Source organism: Psammomys obesus, unplaced genomic scaffold (genome assembly GCF_907164565.1).
Source record: "Psammomys obesus unplaced genomic scaffold, mPsaObe1.curated_primary_1811, whole genome shotgun sequence".
Taxonomy (NCBI): Eukaryota; Metazoa; Chordata; class Mammalia; order Rodentia; family Muridae; genus Psammomys; species Psammomys obesus.
In genome coordinates, this window is record NW_026596117.1 from 26,404,299 (window position 1) to 26,425,210 (window position 20,912).

General features: G+C 41.1%; 1 protein-coding gene across 2 annotated transcripts in view; it reads right to left on the bottom strand.

The window, feature by feature from the left end:
• The window catches only part of Kif27 (kinesin family member 27), a 65,345-nt gene that overhangs the window by 16,263 nt on the left and 28,170 nt on the right, over positions 1–20,912 (bottom strand). For both annotated transcript variants that reach the window (XM_055629295.1, XM_055629296.1), the window contains 4 exons: positions 18,929–19,134; positions 15,628–15,825; positions 7,432–7,545; positions 5,570–5,746 (listed from right to left, as the gene is read on the bottom strand). In XM_055629295.1, coding sequence (XP_055485270.1) covers positions 5,570–5,746; positions 7,432–7,545; positions 15,628–15,825; positions 18,929–19,134 — 695 coding nt within the window. The remainder of the gene's footprint in view (positions 1–5,569; positions 5,747–7,431; positions 7,546–15,627; positions 15,826–18,928; positions 19,135–20,912) is intronic.

A 20,912-nucleotide genomic window follows, 5' to 3' on the forward strand; every position in this document is an offset into this window, starting at 1 on the left:
TTTTTTTCTTTCATTATTTTATTCCTAAGTTCATTACATGGCAAAACTATTGTAATTTCTTAAAAAGTTAATATTTGGTATGTTTCAACATTTTTATTCTTATTTCATTATGGTCAGAAAATAGAATATGGTTAGATTTATGGAGATGTGCATTATAACTTAAAATAATTTTTTAAAATATTGAATTATATACTTACATGTGGTTTCTAGCATAAACTACCATAAAGTTTATCATATAATAAAAGGCAGAACCATCTCCCAAAGTCTCCTTACCCCTTTTTAGTTAGCTCTTCTGTATTTTACCCATATATCTCCCAATCAATTTTAGCTATTGCCTGTCTATTACAGGAGTTAAAAATTTACACTCATACCCCTCCTTCTCCGTATACCATCTCTCATCTATTTCCCATTGAAAGTTATAGTAGAGCTTTTGGTTAAGTCAATATTCACTTGCCTCATGAACTTGTGACTATTACTCATAGCTGATGTACATGAAAAAAATTATCATACTTCCACCTGATAGAATAAAATTATAATCTCATACTTTCTTCATTTAATCCAAGTTATCACTAAACATTCAATAATCTTCTTAATCTTTACATTTACCTTATTTATGTTGGTGTATGTGTGCCACAGCACAAGTATGAAAGTCAGAGGACAACTTCTGGGAACCAGTTCACTCCTTCCACCATGCGAGCTCTGGGGTTCAAACTGAATTTGGTGACAAGCGCCCTTACCTACTTTGCCATTTTAGCACATTTTTTTCTTGAAACACTTTACCTGGAGCTCCAGCCTCCTGCTTAAACTAACTTTCTTCTGGGGCTTCATCAGGCATGCCCATGTTGATAACAGCTTCAGACACTCATATCCTCTTTCATATCTAAAGCACTCACTCATGAGGCTCCTGTTCCAGCCGCTTCCTGAGGCAGGTTTGATGGGAACACTCTGCCTTCACACTGCATAGGAATTTGGGCTAAGAAGAGGATTTTCTACTTGAAATACTTTTCCTCATAAACTTGAAGACTGCCTCAGATCTTTTAACTTTCAGTAAAGAAAGTGCCCAGTGAAAGAAGCCCAGTGCCAACCTGGCTTCTAAGGTTGGCAATGACTAATTCCTTCTATCTGGAGGTACTGAAGACTTGTTTTTCTGTGTTTCATCTGAACCTTTCACAATACTGTGCTTTGGACACTCACTGTGCTGGTTCCCTTGAGGGCTTTTTCAGTCTAGAATCTCACATTGTGTTGGGAAGCATTTATTTTTCATTTAAGATTTATTTTCATTTTATGTAAATTAGTGTTTTGCCTGCACATATGCATACGAAACATGTTTGTGAGGAGGTCAGATAAGGGCATAGAATCCCCTGGAACTGGAGTTACAGATAGTTTGTGAACCACCGTGCAGCTGTTAGGAGTGGAACCTGGGTTCTCTGTAAGCATGAGGGCTCAAATCACTAAGCCAGCTCTCCAGCTCTGGAAACTTTTTATGGTATGTTTTTGATCATCTCCTGTTTTTTCCTTTTGAATTTTATTGAGTGCTGGACTTCCTAGACTTATCTGAGATTTTCTTTTTCCTCTTTATTTCCTAGTGATTTATTTTTTTTTCCTGAGACAGGTTTTTCTGTGTAGCCTTGGCTGTCCTGGAACTCACTCTGTAGACCAGCCTGGCCTCAAACTCACAGAGATCTGCTGGCCTCTGCCTCCCAAGTGCTAGAAATAAAGGCATATGCCACCACTGCCCAGCTGTTTCTTTGTACTATTATAATCTTTCTGCTTCAACCTCCTAAGTTCTAGGATAACAGGCAGATTATCTTTTCATTATAAAATTGTAAGCTGCCTTTATATATTCTCAGTCTCTTTTCAGATAAAGGATTTTCAGATATTTTCCTGTATTCCAAAAGCTATCTTTTTACTTCCCTGATTGTGTCCTTTAAATCTCAAATATTTTTACTATTAAGTCCCATTTATTTGTTTTTTCTTTTCTTGCTGTGTCTTAGGTATGCCATCCAAGAAATCACTACTTAAAAGGTCACAAAGAGGGCCAGAGAGATGAGTCAGTAGTTAGGAGCCCATACTGCTCTCATAGAGGACCCAGGTTTAGTTCTCATCACATCAGGTGGCTCATAGCCATCTGTAACTCCAGATACAGGGGACCAATATTGTCTTTGGGCCTCTGGGCACATATGTGCATACATACATGCAGACACATACAAAGAAAAATAAATCTTAAAAAATTACATTATGAAATGGTAATAAGAACACATGGTCAGGCCTATGTGTTCCTCTAATGGTTTTATAATTTTAGCTCTTACTTGGAGGCCTGTGATATATTTTAATTTTGTTTGTTTATTTCTTTTCTGGCGGGGTATCCCTGTACAGCCCAGGCTACCCTTGAACATGATATGCAGCCCAACTTAGGTGTTTCCTCACCTCAGGAACACTAGGTTTACCAGTGCAGCACCATGCCTGGCTTGAGTTAAATAAACACAATGTCTTTTTCTTTTCTGTCATTTTAGAAAAGTATTCAACTATGGTACTTTTCTGAAATGCACATAATCAAAGTCTTATAAATATTTCTCAAACAATAGAAAAATGAAATCTTTTAGCTTTGTTGGTCTCCTGGTGGCCCTCCTGTCCCCTCTATGTCCCTCTATAAACCCTCCTCCCCACCACCCCCCTGCCTCTTCTTCTTCCATAAGACTCCCTCTGCTCTGCCCAAAGTTTGGCTGTGAGTCTCAGCATCTACTTCGATCCCCTGTTGGGTGGAGCCTTTCAGAGGACCCTCTATAGTAGGATCCCATCCTCTGTCCTCTCTTCTAACACTTCTAGTATCTATCCCATTTGCCATTCTGAATGAGATTTAAGCAACCTCCCTAGGGTCCTCCTTAGTGTTTAACTTCTTTAGGTCTGTAATTAAAAATCTGAGCCTCGGGGGTCCTGCAGAGACTGATGCACCAACCAAGGATGCATGGAGAGGACCTAGACCCCCTGCTCAGATGTAGCTGATAGGCAGCTCAGCCTCCATGTAGGTTCCTAAGTAAGATGAGCAGGGGCTGCCTCTGTCATCAACTCAGTTGACTGCTCTTTGATCACTTGCCCCTGGCAATGTGGCCTTACCAAGCCTGAGAAGAGGAGGATCCAGGCAGTCCTGATGAGATTTAACAAACTATGGGCAGATGGCAGAGGAGGAGAACTCCCCCTTTCAGTGGACTAGGGGAAGGGGACAGGAGGGAAGAGGAGGGAGGGTGGGACTGGGAGGAACTGAGGGAGGGGGCTTCAATCAGGATATACAATGAATAAATTGTGAAAAAAAATTTTAATTCATCAAAAAATAAAAAAAGAAAAATTAAATCTTTTAATGCCCTTTTTTGAAAAGAATCAAGTGGGATAACAGTCTGTTTATAGTCTGTTAAAATTTTCAAAGAATTAAGGTGGTTTCATTCATTTATACTTCCTCCTTATCTCAGTATGTTCTTGCTTCTTAAAATCTCCAGCAGCTTCTTAAAATCTCTGCTGAAGAGATGCTCAATGTTTAGTAGCCTGCGTTCCTCCTGCAGAGGACCTAAGCTTGGTTGTGAACGCCCACATCAAGTGCTTACGTCCCCCTGTAACTCCAGCTGCAGGGGATCTAACACCCTCTTCTTCAGGACACAATACCCCCCTTACAGACATATATATGCACCTAATTTTAAAAAAAGCAATCTTTTTAAAAAAATTATAATTCTCTAAAATAAAAAGATTTTTATGCTTTTTCTTGTTCCATATCATAAAAGTAAACTTATCTTAAGAAAATATTTTCCTCAGCATTCTTTTATTTTCTCCTTCTCTCTTTATTTTGTGACACTGAATATACCACAGAAGTCCAGGTGGTTTCTTCTGTTGTTCACTTGTAATTCAGATTTGTTTATCTTTTGCTGTTATTTTCCATGTTTTGCGAGATAGCTTTTACTTGACCCTGACAGTCAGTTTAAGCAAGTACCTGGATATGCCGTTAGGAATCGTGTTTATCAGAGGCCACCCACGCCCAAGAGCAGTAACCAACTGGACTGAGAAATGGGGTGACACAGTACAGTCAAATACAGGGGTAGCAGCATTAAGAGCTCACATCATCAACTCAGACCCTCTGGTCCAGATGCTTACTAACATGAGGGTCACTGACCCTTTGTTCTCTGACCCAGATGTAAACTCAGTCTAGGCCAAATGACAGCTCTAAGTAAAAGTATATCTTCAAGTCTGAGCAAGTCAGCTTTATTTTTAAATGCTATTGGTGAAAATTCATGCATGTAAGTCAAATAGTTCCTGATGCTTTTACTTCTACAATCATTCCTTTTTAAAAATTTGAAACTGAGGCAAACCTGTTCATAAAACTGCTTCATTAACTGGCTCATAAGGTCCCAGGCTTTAAAAATATTTATGACATTTCCCAAGTCTTTATAATTAAAAACAAGCAAACAAACAAACAAACAAACAAACAAAACACGTCATTCTACAAGCCTTTTTTAAATATAAATCTTGTTAACTCCCCTAATTTTGGGTGATAGTGACATAAACATATATAATTTTCCAAATTTCAGTCCCTACTATAAAATATTATATAGTACAACTTATCTGAAATACTCACTGAAGTTACTAATGGAGGTTGACAAAGAAGGGAGTTAAAGAGGAGTTACTGTTTAAGGTCACAGATTTTTCTACTCATGGAATGAAAGTTTGGAAACATATAGTCATGACGGTTATACAACATTGTAGGTATTAATGCTACTGAACTGTAAACTCAAAAAATGGTTTTAAAAGTAAATTTTAAGCTGACCATGACCATAGGCACATTCCTATAATCCTAGCACCAGACTCCGAGGCAAAAGTTCATGGCCAGACTAGGCTATAAAGAAAACACTAGTAAAGAACAAAACAAAAAAGGTAAATTTTATGTTCTATATATTTTATCACAATATAAAAGTTAATGATAAGTCATATTTGAAACATGGGGTCAGTGCTTTGATGACAGCAGTTTGATAAAGTAGCAGTACACGCTGAGAATAATCATTTTTCTTCAGCTTCTGTCTACAGTTGGTATGTGTGTCTGTGGACATATGTGGACATGTGTTTCGAGGCCAAAGGTCAACATCAGGTGTCTTCCTCAGTGGCTTTTTCACATTCTTTTTTTGAGGCAGGGCCTCCCACTGAACCTGGAGCTCAGTGATGCGGCTAGACCAGCTGGCCTCAATCCACCTCCTCAGCACAGAGATTACAAGTGCATACTTCCGTACCCCCTTCTATGGGTTCTTGAGATACAAACTCAGGCCCTCACTCTTGGATGGAAAGCAAATTACTAAGTTTGTAATTTACCTTTCACTTTTTTTATGTTCTTTTTTGTTTAGGGGTGCTCTGCCTGAATGTACATCTGTGTTCCATGGGCATGCCTGGTGCCGAAGGAGGCCAGGAGAGGATCCCCTAGGACAGGAGGTGCATATAAATGGCTGTAAGCCACCATGTGTGCTGGGGATCACTTAACCATTCATCTAGCTCTTTTAGAAAACAGCCTGGATGAAGAAGAAGATGACAAATAGGATACCTGGCTAGATCGAAGCTTCTTGCTCTCCAGGTGGCTCTTCTCCTTCAGCAGGGCTTCCTTCTTAGAGATGATGGCTTCACGTTTCTTCAGGTCTTCTTCCAGCAGCTGCAGTTCTTGGCGCTGGTTCAGAACTTTCTCTACTTCTTCATCCAACCATTTCTTTTGTTCATCCAATTTCTATATTAAAAGAAATACTATGGTTTGTTTCTCCCCTACCATAAGAATTGTGTCATATTAAGTGGCTGAAACCCTGAAAATGAACGCTGAAACTATTCATGTCCCATAGGAACATGAATTCTGGCTAATGTGCTGCTGCGTTGTCTTATAGGGGGGTGAAAGGGATTACCCACAGTGTTACTCAGCTGTTTGTGCTGACAAAGGCACCACAGTTTCCTTACATCTCTTAGAATCAGCCAGGCTGTCTTCGCCTGCTGCTGAGGCCATGCTTTCCACGCTGCCGCTGGCAGCTGCTCTCCTAGCCTGCCTTCCTCCCACCTGAGCTACTTCATAGACTCTAAGAGCAGGACTGTTCAGCCCCCCGTTAGGTATGCTGCCTGGATTGCAGCATCTGATAAAAGGTCATATGAGTAAAAATAAATGCCCTATTCAATCAACCACTGGAAAAAATACGCCATGAAAAACAAAGCTACCCTGCAGTTTGTCAACTTCACGTCCTACAAAATAACATGCACAGGTGGAAGAATAGACAAAGTATGTATGCTAGTATTTGGTTAGTTAAACACCAGAAGCAAGTACAAATAGAAAAACATGACTAAGTACTTTCTGTCATGAGCATATTGATGTCATTAAAGCCACTAAAACAACAAATAAGTAGAAAAGTCAACATGGTACTATTTCCCAGTCTACCATGGGCCCATGACAGAACTCCTGGAAGTGTAGACTGAGACAATGAGGAACCAGACATGGCATCCAGCACTTCAGAGGTGGAAACGAGAGGATCAGAAGCTCAGGGAGCCTCAGAGTAATCTGAGCTCACCTGAGACAAAACAACAGGAAGACAAGGTAGAACTAGCTTGAGAAAAGAGCAGTGTAGCCACATACCACAGGCACAAAGTCTTATGACCAACCCAAGCAGCACTGAGGCAGCAGCTCTGTAGCTGTGGGAGTGCGAGCTGAAGTGTTCTAACTTCAGTTTAGCCTTAGCCTCAGCAAGAGGCCTTATAAACATCACAATCGAGGTAATACTTATGGCATTTCTCCACTGAGTGGGGTTCCCAGGAGAAAAAAAAGACAATTGCAATTGTTGAAGATACTTCTGAGCACAAATGGTGTGTGAGAATACACTCACACTCTAAATGTCACTATTAAAATATGTAAAATTTAAATAATATTTTTCAAAACTTAAATAGATGTATTTGTATTCGGAATATAATTGCAATTTTAAGTACAGTTTTTATCAAGTAAGCATTTTCAATTTCTTTGGGCTTTAAAATTAGTTTGTGGTTTTATTTTTTTAAAATATGACACTAAGTACATTAAGGACTCTGTAATATTATAGTCCATACTTAGTTTGGTTCTGTTTAAATGTAGAGCTCTGGATTTTAGAAATATACCTGTCTCTATGAGAATAAATCTGTCTGTAATGGGAATAAATATAATCTAGTGAACATGGATTTCACACAATATTCAAACAAATCATTCCTGCCAACATAAGAAGATAACACATTTCTGGATGAGAAATACATTAGTAAAATTTTTTAAAGAAATATATTTTATAAACAAGAACAAAAAAATCTAATGTTTGAAGATTTTTATTCAGAATTGGCTATTTTTCACATATATTTATTTACACACTTATCAAAACAAAAGAGAATGAGAAACACTGAACAAAGCTGACCAACCTGGAGTTGGTCCACACTTCTAAAAGGACCTTTTCTTCTGTTTGAATTAAACCCATCGATGTCCTGAGCTTTTGGGTTCAGACCGTCTCCTTGTCCTGTTTTTAGTTGCAGCTCCTACACATAGAGAAATTTAAAATGCCTTATTCACTTTTACTCTCTGCCTCATTAAATATGCAGATAATCTTTCTCTTTTCTCCCACTGTCCCTTTTCTCGTCATTTAAGTTAGACCTCAGAGCCATACACACACACACACACACACACACACACACACACAAGTGTGTGCTCTGTTGAGTTTACAGCCAACAACTTTAGAGTAATTTTCTTAGCATTCACTTCCTTTTTTTTTTAAGATTTATTTAATTATTATTATGTATAGAGTATTTTGCCTGCATGTGGGCCTGCATGCCAGAAGAGGGCACCAGATCTCATTATAGATGGTTGGGAGCCACCATATGGTCACTGGGAATTGAACTCGGGACTTCTGGAAGAACAAGCAATGCTCTTAACCTCTGAGCCATCTCTCCAGTCCCCACATTCCTTCTTACAAGAGCAAAATAACAGTGAGGTTATTTTGAGTTGGAAGCAATAAAGTCAGGGTTTACTAATAAACTGAGCTCGTGTTGCTCTGCCTTCCTGAGACGGTGACCCTAGCAGTCACTCTGTATGCCTGCTAACGGTCACAGGCGCGTCTGAACTTATGGTGACAGAAAAGCATGTTTCCAGTGCACAACAACTGGGGCTGAAGCAATGGCTTGGTGGTTAGGAGTGGTGCTGATCTTGCAGAAGATCTGAGTTTGGTTCCCAGAACCATGTCAGTCAGGATGTGGCTCATGACACCTGTAACTCAAGCTCCAGGGGCCCAGAGGCCTCTGACCTCTGTGGGACCTGTGCTTATATGCACATGTAGAGAGACACTCACAAATACAAAATAAAAAAAAATAAGTATTTATCAAATGCAAGCCTGCAGCTTAAGAATAGCCTCATACGGGCAGACAGAGCAAGCCTTGAAGAGCCGTCTGCAACTCTGTTAGCTTCTGTTTGCACCAGAAGAACTAAATCAATGCTCATGGTGGGCCCCACTATTGATACCCCGTGTCAGGAAGAAGAGCATGGATAAAATGTTTCACATATGTTGGATGATAACTCAGGGAAAGAAATATAAGAAGGAAGAGACCAACGGACCTGGTTTCTTATTCAAGAGACCGAAGGATTATTTAAGTTTTGGAATAAGATTTGAACAGATTTGGTTCAACATGGGTTTAGCTGTTACTGATCTATGATGGATAAGCATAGAAGCTGAAAATATTTAGATACTTTCATAGCAATTTCATCTGATAATTTCAGATCTACTGAATTCCATCAGTTAAAACAGTGGTTGTCAACCTATGGGTCATGGAGCCTTTGGCAAACCTGTATCTCTAAAAATATTACATTATGATTCTTAACAGTAGCAAAATTACAGTTATGAAGTAGCAAGGGAAATAATTCTGTAGTTGGCAGTTACCACAACATGAGGCAGGCACTATATTAAAGGGTGGCAGCATTAGGAAGGTAGAACCACTGAGTTAAAATATGGTACTTAGCTGAGCAGGGTTTATGCCTATAATCTTGCTACTCAGCTGGCTGAGATAGGAGAATCACATGTCTGAGGCCAACCTGGACAGCAACAGTGAACGCATGTATGTTAGACAGTGAGATGTTGTCTAAAATGAGTGCTGGGTATAGTGGCAGCATACACCTCATCTAACCCTCACCCGTGACTTGAGAGCAGTCTGGGCTATCCTATCACTAAAGCAAACAAGCAGAGAAAGCAAGCTAAAGTGTATTTGGGGGTTTATTAATATAACTGTACTTCATTTTTCTGCTAGTTTGTGTTTTACAAAAGCATTGGGGCTGTGACAATTGTATAAGGAAATAAAAACTGCTTCTCAAAGATAATTTCAGAAGGGCTGTCAGAAAAGTAGATCAAAACTTCCCAGTTCTGGGAATAGAATGATCAAACAGAAATAACAGATATCTGTGGTGAAACTGTCCTCTCCTGAGTGTTGGCACAGATGGGGTAGGAAAGGGATTGGGGGTGGGGGAGCAGAGGGGACTCTAACCCAGGTGACAGCACAGTCATAGTGCACTCAGCCTCTATTAAGGAACAGATGGGCACGATTGGCAGAGATACTGGCAGACTCCTTGGTCTTTCATGTGATGTGGGTTCTGAGTGGAAAAGCATGCAGGCCAGTCATTATGGGTAAACAAGGACACAAAATTGAAGGCAAGAAAAGGCTACTGAGCTACTAGAGACCTAGTGATCTCCACTGGCATTTATAATGGTATTGGGGAAAGGATGAAATGAAAGCATTGCCATGCTCTAAACTAGAAGCCAGAGGAGCCTGTAAGTCATTCCAGCAAGGGATCCATCATCAGGAGCCAAAGGTTAAACAGGGTAAGGTAGGCCAGATTCTAGCCAAAGACCCTGAGTTGCTTACAACACAGAACTAGAAACACTACAAACTGGCAAGTGACATTCCTGAAGGTGGCAGCTAATACCCACTTACAGGCTGCACTCTACAGCCTACTCCGGGGACAGGCAGAGAGCGGCTGCCTTACAAGATGGTGGGTAATGGCAAACACTAGTATCAGAACCCAGGGAGGAAGAGACCGGAAACCTTGGAAACCACAAGGAGAAAGTCTAGAGTATAACTTGGAGGGCCCATCCCTTACTAGGAGTGCTTGCTTCCTGGATAAGGACAACCATAGAGGGTCGGAGCAGGACAAAGGCAAAGCCCCAGAGACTCATGCAGATAATTGTAAAGAAAAGAAGGGGTCTAGGCTCTCTCTGTGCATGGTCCTTGGTTAGAGTATCCATATCTGCAGGACCCCCTGGGCCCAGATTTTTTGGCTCTGTTGGTCTCCTTTTGGAGTTCCTGGCCCCTCCAGGTCTTACTATCTCCCTCTTCTTCCATAAGGTTTCCTGCACTCTGCCCAAAGTTTGGCTATGAGTCTCAGTATCTCCTTCAATACCCTGATGTCGGTAGAAGGCTCCTAATGCCCTGCTCAGAGGAAGCCTATAGGCTGCTTAGTTTCCTAAGGGTGGGACTGCGAGGAGACAAGGGAGGGGGCTACAGCTATGATACAAAGTGAATAAATTGTAATACATACATACATACATACATACATACATACATACATACATACATACATACATACATACTTGAAAAAAAAAAAAGAAAAAGGATGGGGAGGAGGGAGGAAAGGAAAGAGGAGGAGGAAAGGAGGGAGGAAGGAAGGACAAATATGTAAACACCAAAAAAAGGCTCTTGCAACAGCTACACTGGCAGAGGGAGAGATGCCAGGAAAATCATCTCTTCTCAGCACTCAGAGCATTTGTAAGCAGCCATTTTAAAAGACTCCTACTGGGCTGGCATCTAGGCAGCGTGAAGACACAAAGGTCCCTCCTGGGATGCCTCACTCTGAAACCCAAAGCAAATGTTGCAGGACTGTATTGCCTTCTGAGAGTTGACCTGGAGAATGCCTGTAACTAGAGTGAAACCTGGACCCACACAGCACCCTCTGAGGTGGGGATCTGACCTAAGTTAGCGATTCCAAAGGGCCCCCCATTCAGGCCTAGCACCCATGCTAGGCTATACGAGGGAGCACACAGAGGAAGGCCCAGCACCCAGGCTCGAAGGAAGAATTAAACAACCAAGGCCAGCACTTGCGTGCAGCAAGGGACACAAAGACTGTGCAGAGCTCATGGTCCTCTCCTTCATAGTCACCGCATTCAGCAGACCAGCTGGGCTGCCCTGCTCACTCTCCTGTGTTCTCCCAAGTGCTGGGTACTGCTGGTGTGTGACTGTACTGCCTTTCCACCCTTAGCTGCCTCATCACCTCACCCCTTCTTCTTCCTTTACCTCTTTTTGTTCTTCTTTCTAATGCTGACACTGAATCTTGCTCTTCCCTTCTCCCCCTAGCCCTGGGAAACAGTGTCTGAGTATGCTAACTATGCCACCCTTGTTTCTTTAATCCTCCAAGTGACTGGAGTCAAAGAGACAAGGGTTTTGAAGCAGACTCTCAATATGTAGCCTGTTTTGGCCTTGAACTTGCAGTTCTCCTGCCTCAGCCCCTTGAGTGTGGGAGTTACAAGCATGAGCCATCAGACCCAGCTTAGTCTAAATATGATCTTCTGTAGCTATTGTCAGTAATCTGTCCATCAGATAGCTAGATGTACTCAACCAGCTTCATACCCTTTAGCCAATGTTTTCCTTTTTCCCCACCTAAACTCAGTTCTGACAACACCCTTGTCAGCTCCACCAGGAGGAAAGAGTCCTTAGCAGATGGTGCAACTGGAGTTCCACATGCAAAAGTGTGAAGCCAAGCCCAAATGTCACATCACATATGAACATGGACACCAAGTAGATTAACAACCTGACCACATAAATAACCATACAATTTCTGTGAGCAAACCTGGACTTCACACCAAGATCACAAGCAACAGATAAAGTGAGCTTCAAAATTTAAAGCCTTGTGCATTAAAAACATTACAGAGATGAGAAAATATTTCGATTGGTGGAGGCCCTGCATAGCATTAAACCCAGAGTCCCAAGTCAATTCCTAGTACCACATAAACTGGGCATGGCTGAGCATTCTCCTGAACCCAGCACTCAGGGAGTGAGGCCTGTCTGATCAGAAGTTCATCAGGGCCATCTCTGGCTACATAGTAAGTTGGAGCCCAGGCTGAGCTGTATAAGACCTTGTCTCAGAAGGAGAAAAAAAAATTATACTCCAAAAGATTAGGCCTGTCAACACCCGCTGCCATAGAAAGGGGAGGGACTCCTGGGCCTTCATCCTGAACAAGGACTTAGAAGCAGCTAGCAATTGACAGGGAAAGGGGTTGTGGCCATTGGGAATGAGTACATGCTCCTGTACACAATCTAAATGAAGTTCACTGGTTAGCAACAACAAAAAAGAAAAGACATGAGAAGTAAAGCAGCACCTGGAAGAGAAGGGAGATGACTAATGGGAGTGAGATGGAGACAACAGAAGTAACTGGGGAAGGGGGAAGGTGATACAAATACACTAGGTTCATGTATGAAAATGCTGTAACATTCACCAACTCCATATTCAGCAGATCCAAAATATATAAAGAACTCAAGAAACTAGACATCAACCAACCAAACAATCCAATTTAAAAATGGGGTACAGATCTAAACAGTGAATTTTCAACAGAGGACTCTCAAATGGCTGAGAAACACTTAAAGAAACGTTCAACATCCTTAGCCATTAGGGAAATACACACCAAAAAGACTCTGGGATTCTGTCTTATACCTCTCAGAATGGCTAAGATCAAAACTACAAGAGACAGCTCATGCTCGCAAGGATGTGGAGCAAGGGGAACACTGCTGAGGGGAGTGCAAAGTTGTACAGCCACTATGGAAATCAATCGAGGTTTCTCCGCAAATTGGGAATTGATCTACCTGAAGGCTAGCTACACGTACCCAGAGGACGCTCCATCCTATCACGAGGACACTTATGTTCACAGCAGCTCTATTCGTAATAGCCAGACACTGGAAACAACCTAGATGCCCCTCAGCCAAAGAACAGATAAGAAATTGTGGTACATTTACATAATGTACTCAGGTGTTAAAACAGTGGCATCATGCAATTTGCAGGCAAATGGATGGAACTATTAAAGATCAACCTGAGTGAGGTAACCCAGAGAGAGATAGCATGTAGTTTTGTCAGCCGTAGCTAGCCTTTAAAAGTCTTAACAATTTCTCTCAGATTTCCTCTCATTCTCCCCCAGTCCTGAAGGGATAGTGCAGCAAATTATGGCAGAAATAAGCAGGGTACATTTATCTGTCTTTGAAAAGAACAAGTCTACAATAAGTAAACTTGAGACCAGCAGCTTGCTCTCCACTGGGGGTTATTCACCCTGGCACATCACCCTGCACATGAGGTGTACAGGTGTGTATATACCTATAAATGAAGTGGCAGAGTGTGCTTAGTTGAGAATGTGCTGCCTGTGCATGAGGACCAGAATTTGATCCCCAGCACCCAAGTCAGAAAGCAGGGAATGATGACGTGAACCTGTCATCACAGTGTTCACGAGTGCAGAGAGGCGGATCTCTCAAACTCCCTGGCTAGCCCGTGTAACTTTCAGTTACTATCAGATGACTGGAACTGGGGGACATTTGGACAACGATGTGGAAACCTCGAATGGTGGAATCTGTGAGGGTGACCCTGGCAAAGACTCCTAGTAATAAGGGACTCAGAGCCTGAAGCGGCCACAATTTGTCCTGCCTGCAAGATGTTCTAGGGTAATGATGGCACAGATCTTGTGGGAGTGGCCAACCAATTTCTAGTCCAACTTAAGGTTCATGCCACGAGAGAGAACCATGCCTGACACTGTCTGGATGGCCAGGAACCAGAGGCTAAACAGCCCAGAGACCTAGGTTAGAACCAAACATGACTGGAAAAAAAAAAAAAAGTCAAATAAAGGTTTCCTCATGACATGCTGCTATACTCATAGGTCAGTGCTTCCTCCAGCAGCTGATGGGAACAGATGCAGAGAGTTACAGCAAACATTAGGGGAGCTTGGGAAACCCTGTGAAAGAGGAGAGATAAAGGACTGTAGGACCCAGAGGGGCTGAGAATGCCACAAGAACACGGCCCACAGAATCAACTTAGCAGGGTTCACAGTGTATCACAGAGGCTGAGGTGACAATGATGGACCCTATATGGGTCTGAGCTAGGTCCTCTGCATATACATTATGGTTGTGTAGTTTGATGTTCCTGTGGGACTCCTGACAGTGGGAGTAGGGACTGTCTCTGACTCTTTTGCCTGTGCTTGGGACCCTTTTCCTCCTGCTAAGTTGCCTTGTCCAGCCTTTATATGACCGAGGTATGTGTCTAGTCTTACTGTAACTTGCTATTCCCTGTTTGGTTGATATCCCTGGGAGGCCTGCTCTTTTCTGAAGAGAAAGGAAGAGGAGTGGATCTCAGGGAGAGTGGAGGTTGCTGTGGGGTGGGGGAGGGGGGACTGAGAAAAATGGGAGGAGGGGAAACTGGATGTAATATATGAAAGAATAAATAAATAAAACAAAAATAAATAAAAAAGAAAATGTCATGATGTCTCCCCTGTATTACTGGTAGAAATGCAAAATACTGCTGTTGTTACTATGGAAAACCAACCACTGGCAGCTCCTCAGATCTGACTTCCACACATGCATTCTGTGATTCGTGCACACCCATATTTCATGCACACCCATATTTACACACCCAGAAAAGTAAATGAAAAAATAAAAGTAAATTATAAAAATTAAATTTAATGATATATCAAAACCCACTGTATGGTAAATAAATTATATACCAATAAATTTACAGCAATTTAAGAATGGGCAAATGCTTTTCAAGGTATGTAACTAGGTTCTGTTGGGTCTGAAAGCAGGCGACAGCTGGCGTTAAAACATAACTAATCTGGGGTGCTGACGATGGAGGAAGCTGTGCTGCGGGAACAGACAGTGTCTTCTTTTTTCCCCCAAGACTCTAGAACTACTCTAGAAAGAAGTCCTAATTTAATAAATGCTATGGAGCTTCTAGTTGTGCTTCAGCCTTTGGCTCCGTGTGCTGTTTGAACAGAACAAAGCCTGGTGTGCAGAGCAAGAGTCCTGGGAGCAAAGTGTGATGAAGGCAACTTTAGATAGAAACAAACAGAAGCAAACATCCCAAGCAGGCATAGAGAAGATAGGGCACACACAATGCCAGCCTAGCTCCAGACCCCAGGCTACCCACCGGTTCCCTCCCACTATTCAACTCAGAGAACCACAGAGATGCATGCAGACAAGGCCTGGAACCTCTCCCATACAGCAGCAGGAACAATGTGTGTCGAGGCATTCTGAAAATGAGCACTGCTTTACAAATGGTACTGTTTAGAAAGTTTTCTTTATGGACTTAAATTTTTGACATCCTTAACTAAAGATCTGAATTTTTATCGTCGTGACTTATCTGTAATGTCAAAACCTTCAAGACGCTACTCAGAGCTGAGTAAACAGGTTTTGCTATGTGGCTAAGCAAAGCCTTCTGTGAATAACGACAACACTGAGAAGCAGGCAGGGCAAGAGATCCTGCACAAACCAGCTGAATGGAGTCCTTAGTGGTTAGCATTTCCTACAAGGCTTAGCAGCAACTATGGACAATATTACTTTGATTTTTTGTTGGTCTCTCTTAATCTCTGCATCCAGTTGCTTCTTCTTTTCGCTCTCTTCTCGGAGCCTCCGCTGCAGCTGCACTTTCTGGTATTTCAAGTGATCCACGTTCTGCTCCAGCTCGCTGGCACGCTTCTCATTTTGGATGGACAGTGACGCCAACTTCTTACTATCTTGCTGCTTCTTCTGTAAGACCTGAGACCACACGAAATATTCCAGAATGAGAAAGAGTGACACAGTATTTTCATTCAGCAGTAAGGGCAGCCATTTCCTCAGATTTACAGTTACTTTTGACTGGTTCACTAACACAAGCTTACTTTCTACACTTCTCATTTTGTAACTGAAGAAAACTTTGCACTTTCATCACCTATAGAAACAGAGTGATGAAACTTATGTGGCCAATCAGAGGAAACTCAATCTCTTTTACTTTTTTCAGAAGAATTCTAATCTCACGTACATGTGGCATAAAGTATTCTAGTTGCTGCCTAGTCTGCATTCTCCTTGCAATGTATTCTACAAACTATATCACACACACTCATGGAGGCACGGTGGCCCGTGTGTGTGTGTGTGTGTGTGTGTGTGTGTGTGTGTGTGTGTGTGTGTATATATATATATATATATATATATATACATATATAGGGAAATTAAAATATAAGTAGATTGTTTCCTCCCTCCAACCCTTCCCTTGCACTCCCACTTAATCTCTCTCCTCAAATTAATGGTCTCTATTTCTTTAATTACTGTTACATATATTACATATTAATTACTATATATATATATATATATATATATACACATATATAGTCCTAAATATATAAATGCAACCTGCTCAGTCTGTGTTACTTGTATGTGTGTATATATATATGTGTGTGTGTGTGTGTGTGTGTGTGTGTGTGTATGTATATGATATCAGAATTGACCGCCTGGCATTGACTGTCTGGTCAATTGGGAGATCTTCCCTAGGGAAGACTATTTTTGCCACTTTCAGTCATACAAGACTTTTTGATGAAGGAAGCTGTGTACTGATTGACTGTATTCCATTGCAAATCATGAACTAATACTGTGCAAACAGGTCCCACTGGCTTGGAGCCCACAGTGTGCTGGCTTTGCCACTTCCCATGACAATAGCAAAAATTAAAACACTAACATTTAGAGTGTTTTTCATATAATATTAAATATCAATGTGCCACATAATAAATTTATTTAAAAATCAGTCACAGCTGTCACTGAATTTTACATTTATTCCACAGGGGCTCAGAAGTACATCTTTATCAGCATTCTAGTACTAATGTAGAAAATAGCTCTCCATGAAGATGTAAAGTTTTTATAATTTAAAATTTTTAAGTTTTAGGGGGCTGGAGAGATGGCTAAGTGATTAAGAGCACTGACTGCTCTTCCAGAGGACCCGGGTTCAAATCCCAGTACCCACATGGCAGTTCACAACTGTCTGTAAAAGAGTCTGATACCCTCACACAGATATACATGCATCCAAAACACCAATGCACACAAAAATGAAAATAAATAATTTTTTAGATGTAAGTTTTAAAATGGAAACAAACTTTCATTGGAATAAAAATACTAGTATTTCAATATTCTAAAATGCATATTAGAGTACTGAAACTGGTGTCACTATTCTGCAACTCAGGTTGCAGCTCTTAACGTTGTGTCTTTCTTTGTAAAGTGCTGTCAAAACATCTAGCCCAGGGTGGTTATTAATGATCCATGTAAGCTATGGGTTTGAAGAGGGCATGCTGAAGATGCTGACTATGTCCAACACCAACCATCATCTCTCTCCCATCACATGTCAGAGGCAGGGAATTTCTAAAAGGGTGCATTTTGCTTCAGCCCTGTGATCAATCAGATGTTTTTTTCTGAAGTTCAGTTCTGTGTCTTTTTTCTTTCCTTTTAGTACCATCAGCAGAAAAGAATATACAGCAGAGAACAGGAAAAGCAAAATATGTTCAGCTATTCAGAACTTTATTACTGTTTTTTTTTTTTTTTAGTGGAACTATGTAATTTTTGTTTTTATTTTCAACAGATAAATGCCTGCTGCTATTTCTCTGGTGTGTTAGGACCTATCACTGTGGGAGATGAAGGAGGGACCAAGAGAGACCTTCCTTCCAGGGTTTCTAGTACCATCACCTTAAACATCCTCAAAACCAAACAGAACAGTAATAAAGCTCTCGGTAGGTCAATTATAACTCAGCTTTTACTACAATGAAGACAATATAAATGTTCCTGCAGTAAGAAAACAATAGATAGAATGGGGTGAAAAAGCTAGATATGATAGAGGGCCCCTTTAATCCAAGCACTCAAGAGGCTACGGCAGGAGGATGGTGAGGAAGCCAGTCTTGGCTACATAAGAAAATCCTGTTTCAAAACAGATGAAATAGATCAAAAAGGATTGCAAGAACACTCTAGAGTCTTCAAAGCAGCTGGAAATGACTTCCTTGCACAAAAAAACTTTCTGTACAGAACACTCTTACTGAATAGGATGTGCATGTGCATGTGTTTTCCCCTGGAATTGAACCTAGGGCCTTACACATACTCACTAAGCAACATGTCCAACCCCAGAAAAGACATTTTAACTCTTTCTGAAGTTCTATCTAAATCTAAAGCATTTGGAAATGAAGTCTACGCTGCAGAATTCAAAGTTCTTATCCTTTTAAAAACAATCAATTTTGGTCTCAAAAGCTGAACTAGTTTACATTTTCAGAGTGTCTTCAAAGTGCCACATTGGTACCTGATGTTTTATATGCACTGCTTAACTGCTAATCTTTTGTCCTTCAGAAAATGAAGAAAATTATACAACTTCTGTTATCTTTGTCTTACTATATATGATCTATGCCAAGATTAAATGTTATTGAATAAAGAAATACAGTACCCAGACTGTAAAATACATAATGAATACACTAGACAAAAGAAAATGTCATTCAGTTCTGATGACTAAAAACTGAATCCTACTTCTCTCAATAAAAGAATTTTCAAAGGAGAGACTTGTTTTCTTTTTGTGGTGCTAGAGACCAAAGTCAGGGTCTCACACACTCAAGGTGAGCACTCCACCACTGAGCTTCATCATCAGCCCCGCAGGAGTCAGAGCTAAGGAAGGATGGTTGGCAAGTGTACAGTGGAGCATGTCCTTAATCCCAGCACTCAGCAAAGAGAGTCTGTGAGTTCAAGACCAGACTGGGCAGGATAGCCACAGCTATAAATAAGACTCTGTCTCAAAAACACTAAACTACACAAACAAAAGGAAAAGTGATTTCATGAGTTTGCTTGATTGCACTTTGTAAGTTACCTGGACTCTCAGCTTTGCAGCATCCATCTTTTTACGGAACTCTCTCTGTAATTTTACCTTCAGAGCAACATCAGAAAGGTCTCTGCTTTCCAGTTCCTGTAGCTGCTTCTGGGTTTCAGTGACCTCCACTCTTGCCCGCTCAGCTTCATGCTCCAGTTTTGTTACCTTCAAAGAGTACTGTCTGCTCACACACTTGGCATTGTTACCTTCACCAAAACACAGTGGGAAGAAGAATTACAAACTACACCTCCAATCCTCTACTGTAAAACTCAGGTAATCCTTACCACCCAGCCTCATGACAGTTCCCATCCGATTCCAGCTGGTCTCTACACAGCCTTATCTTTTATGTTTTCATGTTCTACTTAAGAGCTATTTTTTGTGTGTGTCGACGCACACATGTGTGGTGTCCTCCGGGGCCAGAAGAGGCTATCCCATCCTCTGGAGCTGGAGTTACAAATGCTTGTGAGTTGTCCAGTTGGGTGCTGCGAACCAAATCCAGGTCTCCCCAGCCCTGGTGAGCTGTTTTTATCTTTTGAATTTGCAGCTGAAGCTTGCTGGCATCAAGCCTCAGTTAACACATGAGGAGGCTGGAGAGGTGGCTCAGTAGTTAGGGGTACTGGCTGCTCTTCCTAAAGACCCAGGTTCATCTCCCAGCACGCACATGGGAGCTCTACCACCCACAACTCTAGTTCCATGTGGCACACACATGCATGCAGGAAAAACATACACATACTTTAAAGAAAAAAAAAAAAGGTATTAGGAAGGACTTGTACTCTTATTTAGGAGATTTGAGCTCTGTGTTATTTATCATCTGTCTTATTTTTAAAATTTGCTATGAAATATTTTACCTAAGAAACTTTATTATAGTTGGTAGGATGAGAATATCTTTAATCTCAGCACTCAGGAGGCCAAGGCAGGCAGATCTCTTGAGTTTCAGGCCAGCCTGGCCTACAGAGAGAGTTCCAAGATAGTAAAGGCTACACACAAATATTCTGTCTTGAAAAACAAACAAAGAAAAAAAGCAAGGAAAAAGAAATGAAACCCCTTTGCTTAGGTTTAAGAGTTAATCAGTATTTGTAATAGCCATTCCATTTAAGCCTGGTTTTGCTTTGGTTTACTTCAATATGGGTCCCAGATATTTGTTGTTTGTTTTTGAGACAAGGTTTCACTATGTAACCCTGGCTGGCCAAATCTTTCTATATAGACCTGGTCTCAAACTCACAAAGACCCAGCTGTCTCTGCCTCGTCAGTGCCAGAATTAAAGGTGTTCCACCACACACAACTGCATCCCAGATGTTAGATCATCTCATTTATAGTAGTTGAAAAGCATCTGTATAAAGCACAGACATAACTAAAAGGTCTTTATCTCACCAACATGAGTGCCCACTGGTCCATACTCAGCCTTCCAACTTCAACATGTCTTTTTAAATGGCTTATTTTAATCAGGATCTAAATAAGGTTCAAAATATACCTGATTGTTTTATGTATTACAAATCCTTTCTTTAGATCTGGGTTCAGTAGCACATGCCTGTAATCCCTAGCACTTGGGGAGGTAGAGGCAGGTGGATCCCTGTGAATTAGAGGCCAGCCTGGTCTACAAAGTAAGGCCAGGACAGCCAAGGCTACACAGAGAAACTCTGTTTCAGAAAGAAAAGAAAGAAAGAAAGAAAGAAAGAAAGAAAGAAAGAAAGAAAGAAAGAAAGAAAGAAAGAGAGAGAAAAAGAAAGAGAGAGAGAAAGAAAGAAAGAGAGAGAGAAAGAAAGAGAGAAAGAAAGAAAGAAAGAGAGAAAGAAAGAGAGAGAAAGAAAGAGAGAAAGAGAGAGAGAGAAAGAGAAAGAGAGAGAGAGAAAGAAAGAAAGAGAAAGAAAGAGAGAAAGAGAAAGAAAGAGAGAGAGAAAGAAAGAAGGAAAGAAAGAGAGAAAGTAAGAAAGAGAGAGAGAAAGTAAGAAAGAGAAAGAAAGAAAGAAAAGAGGGAGGGAGGGAG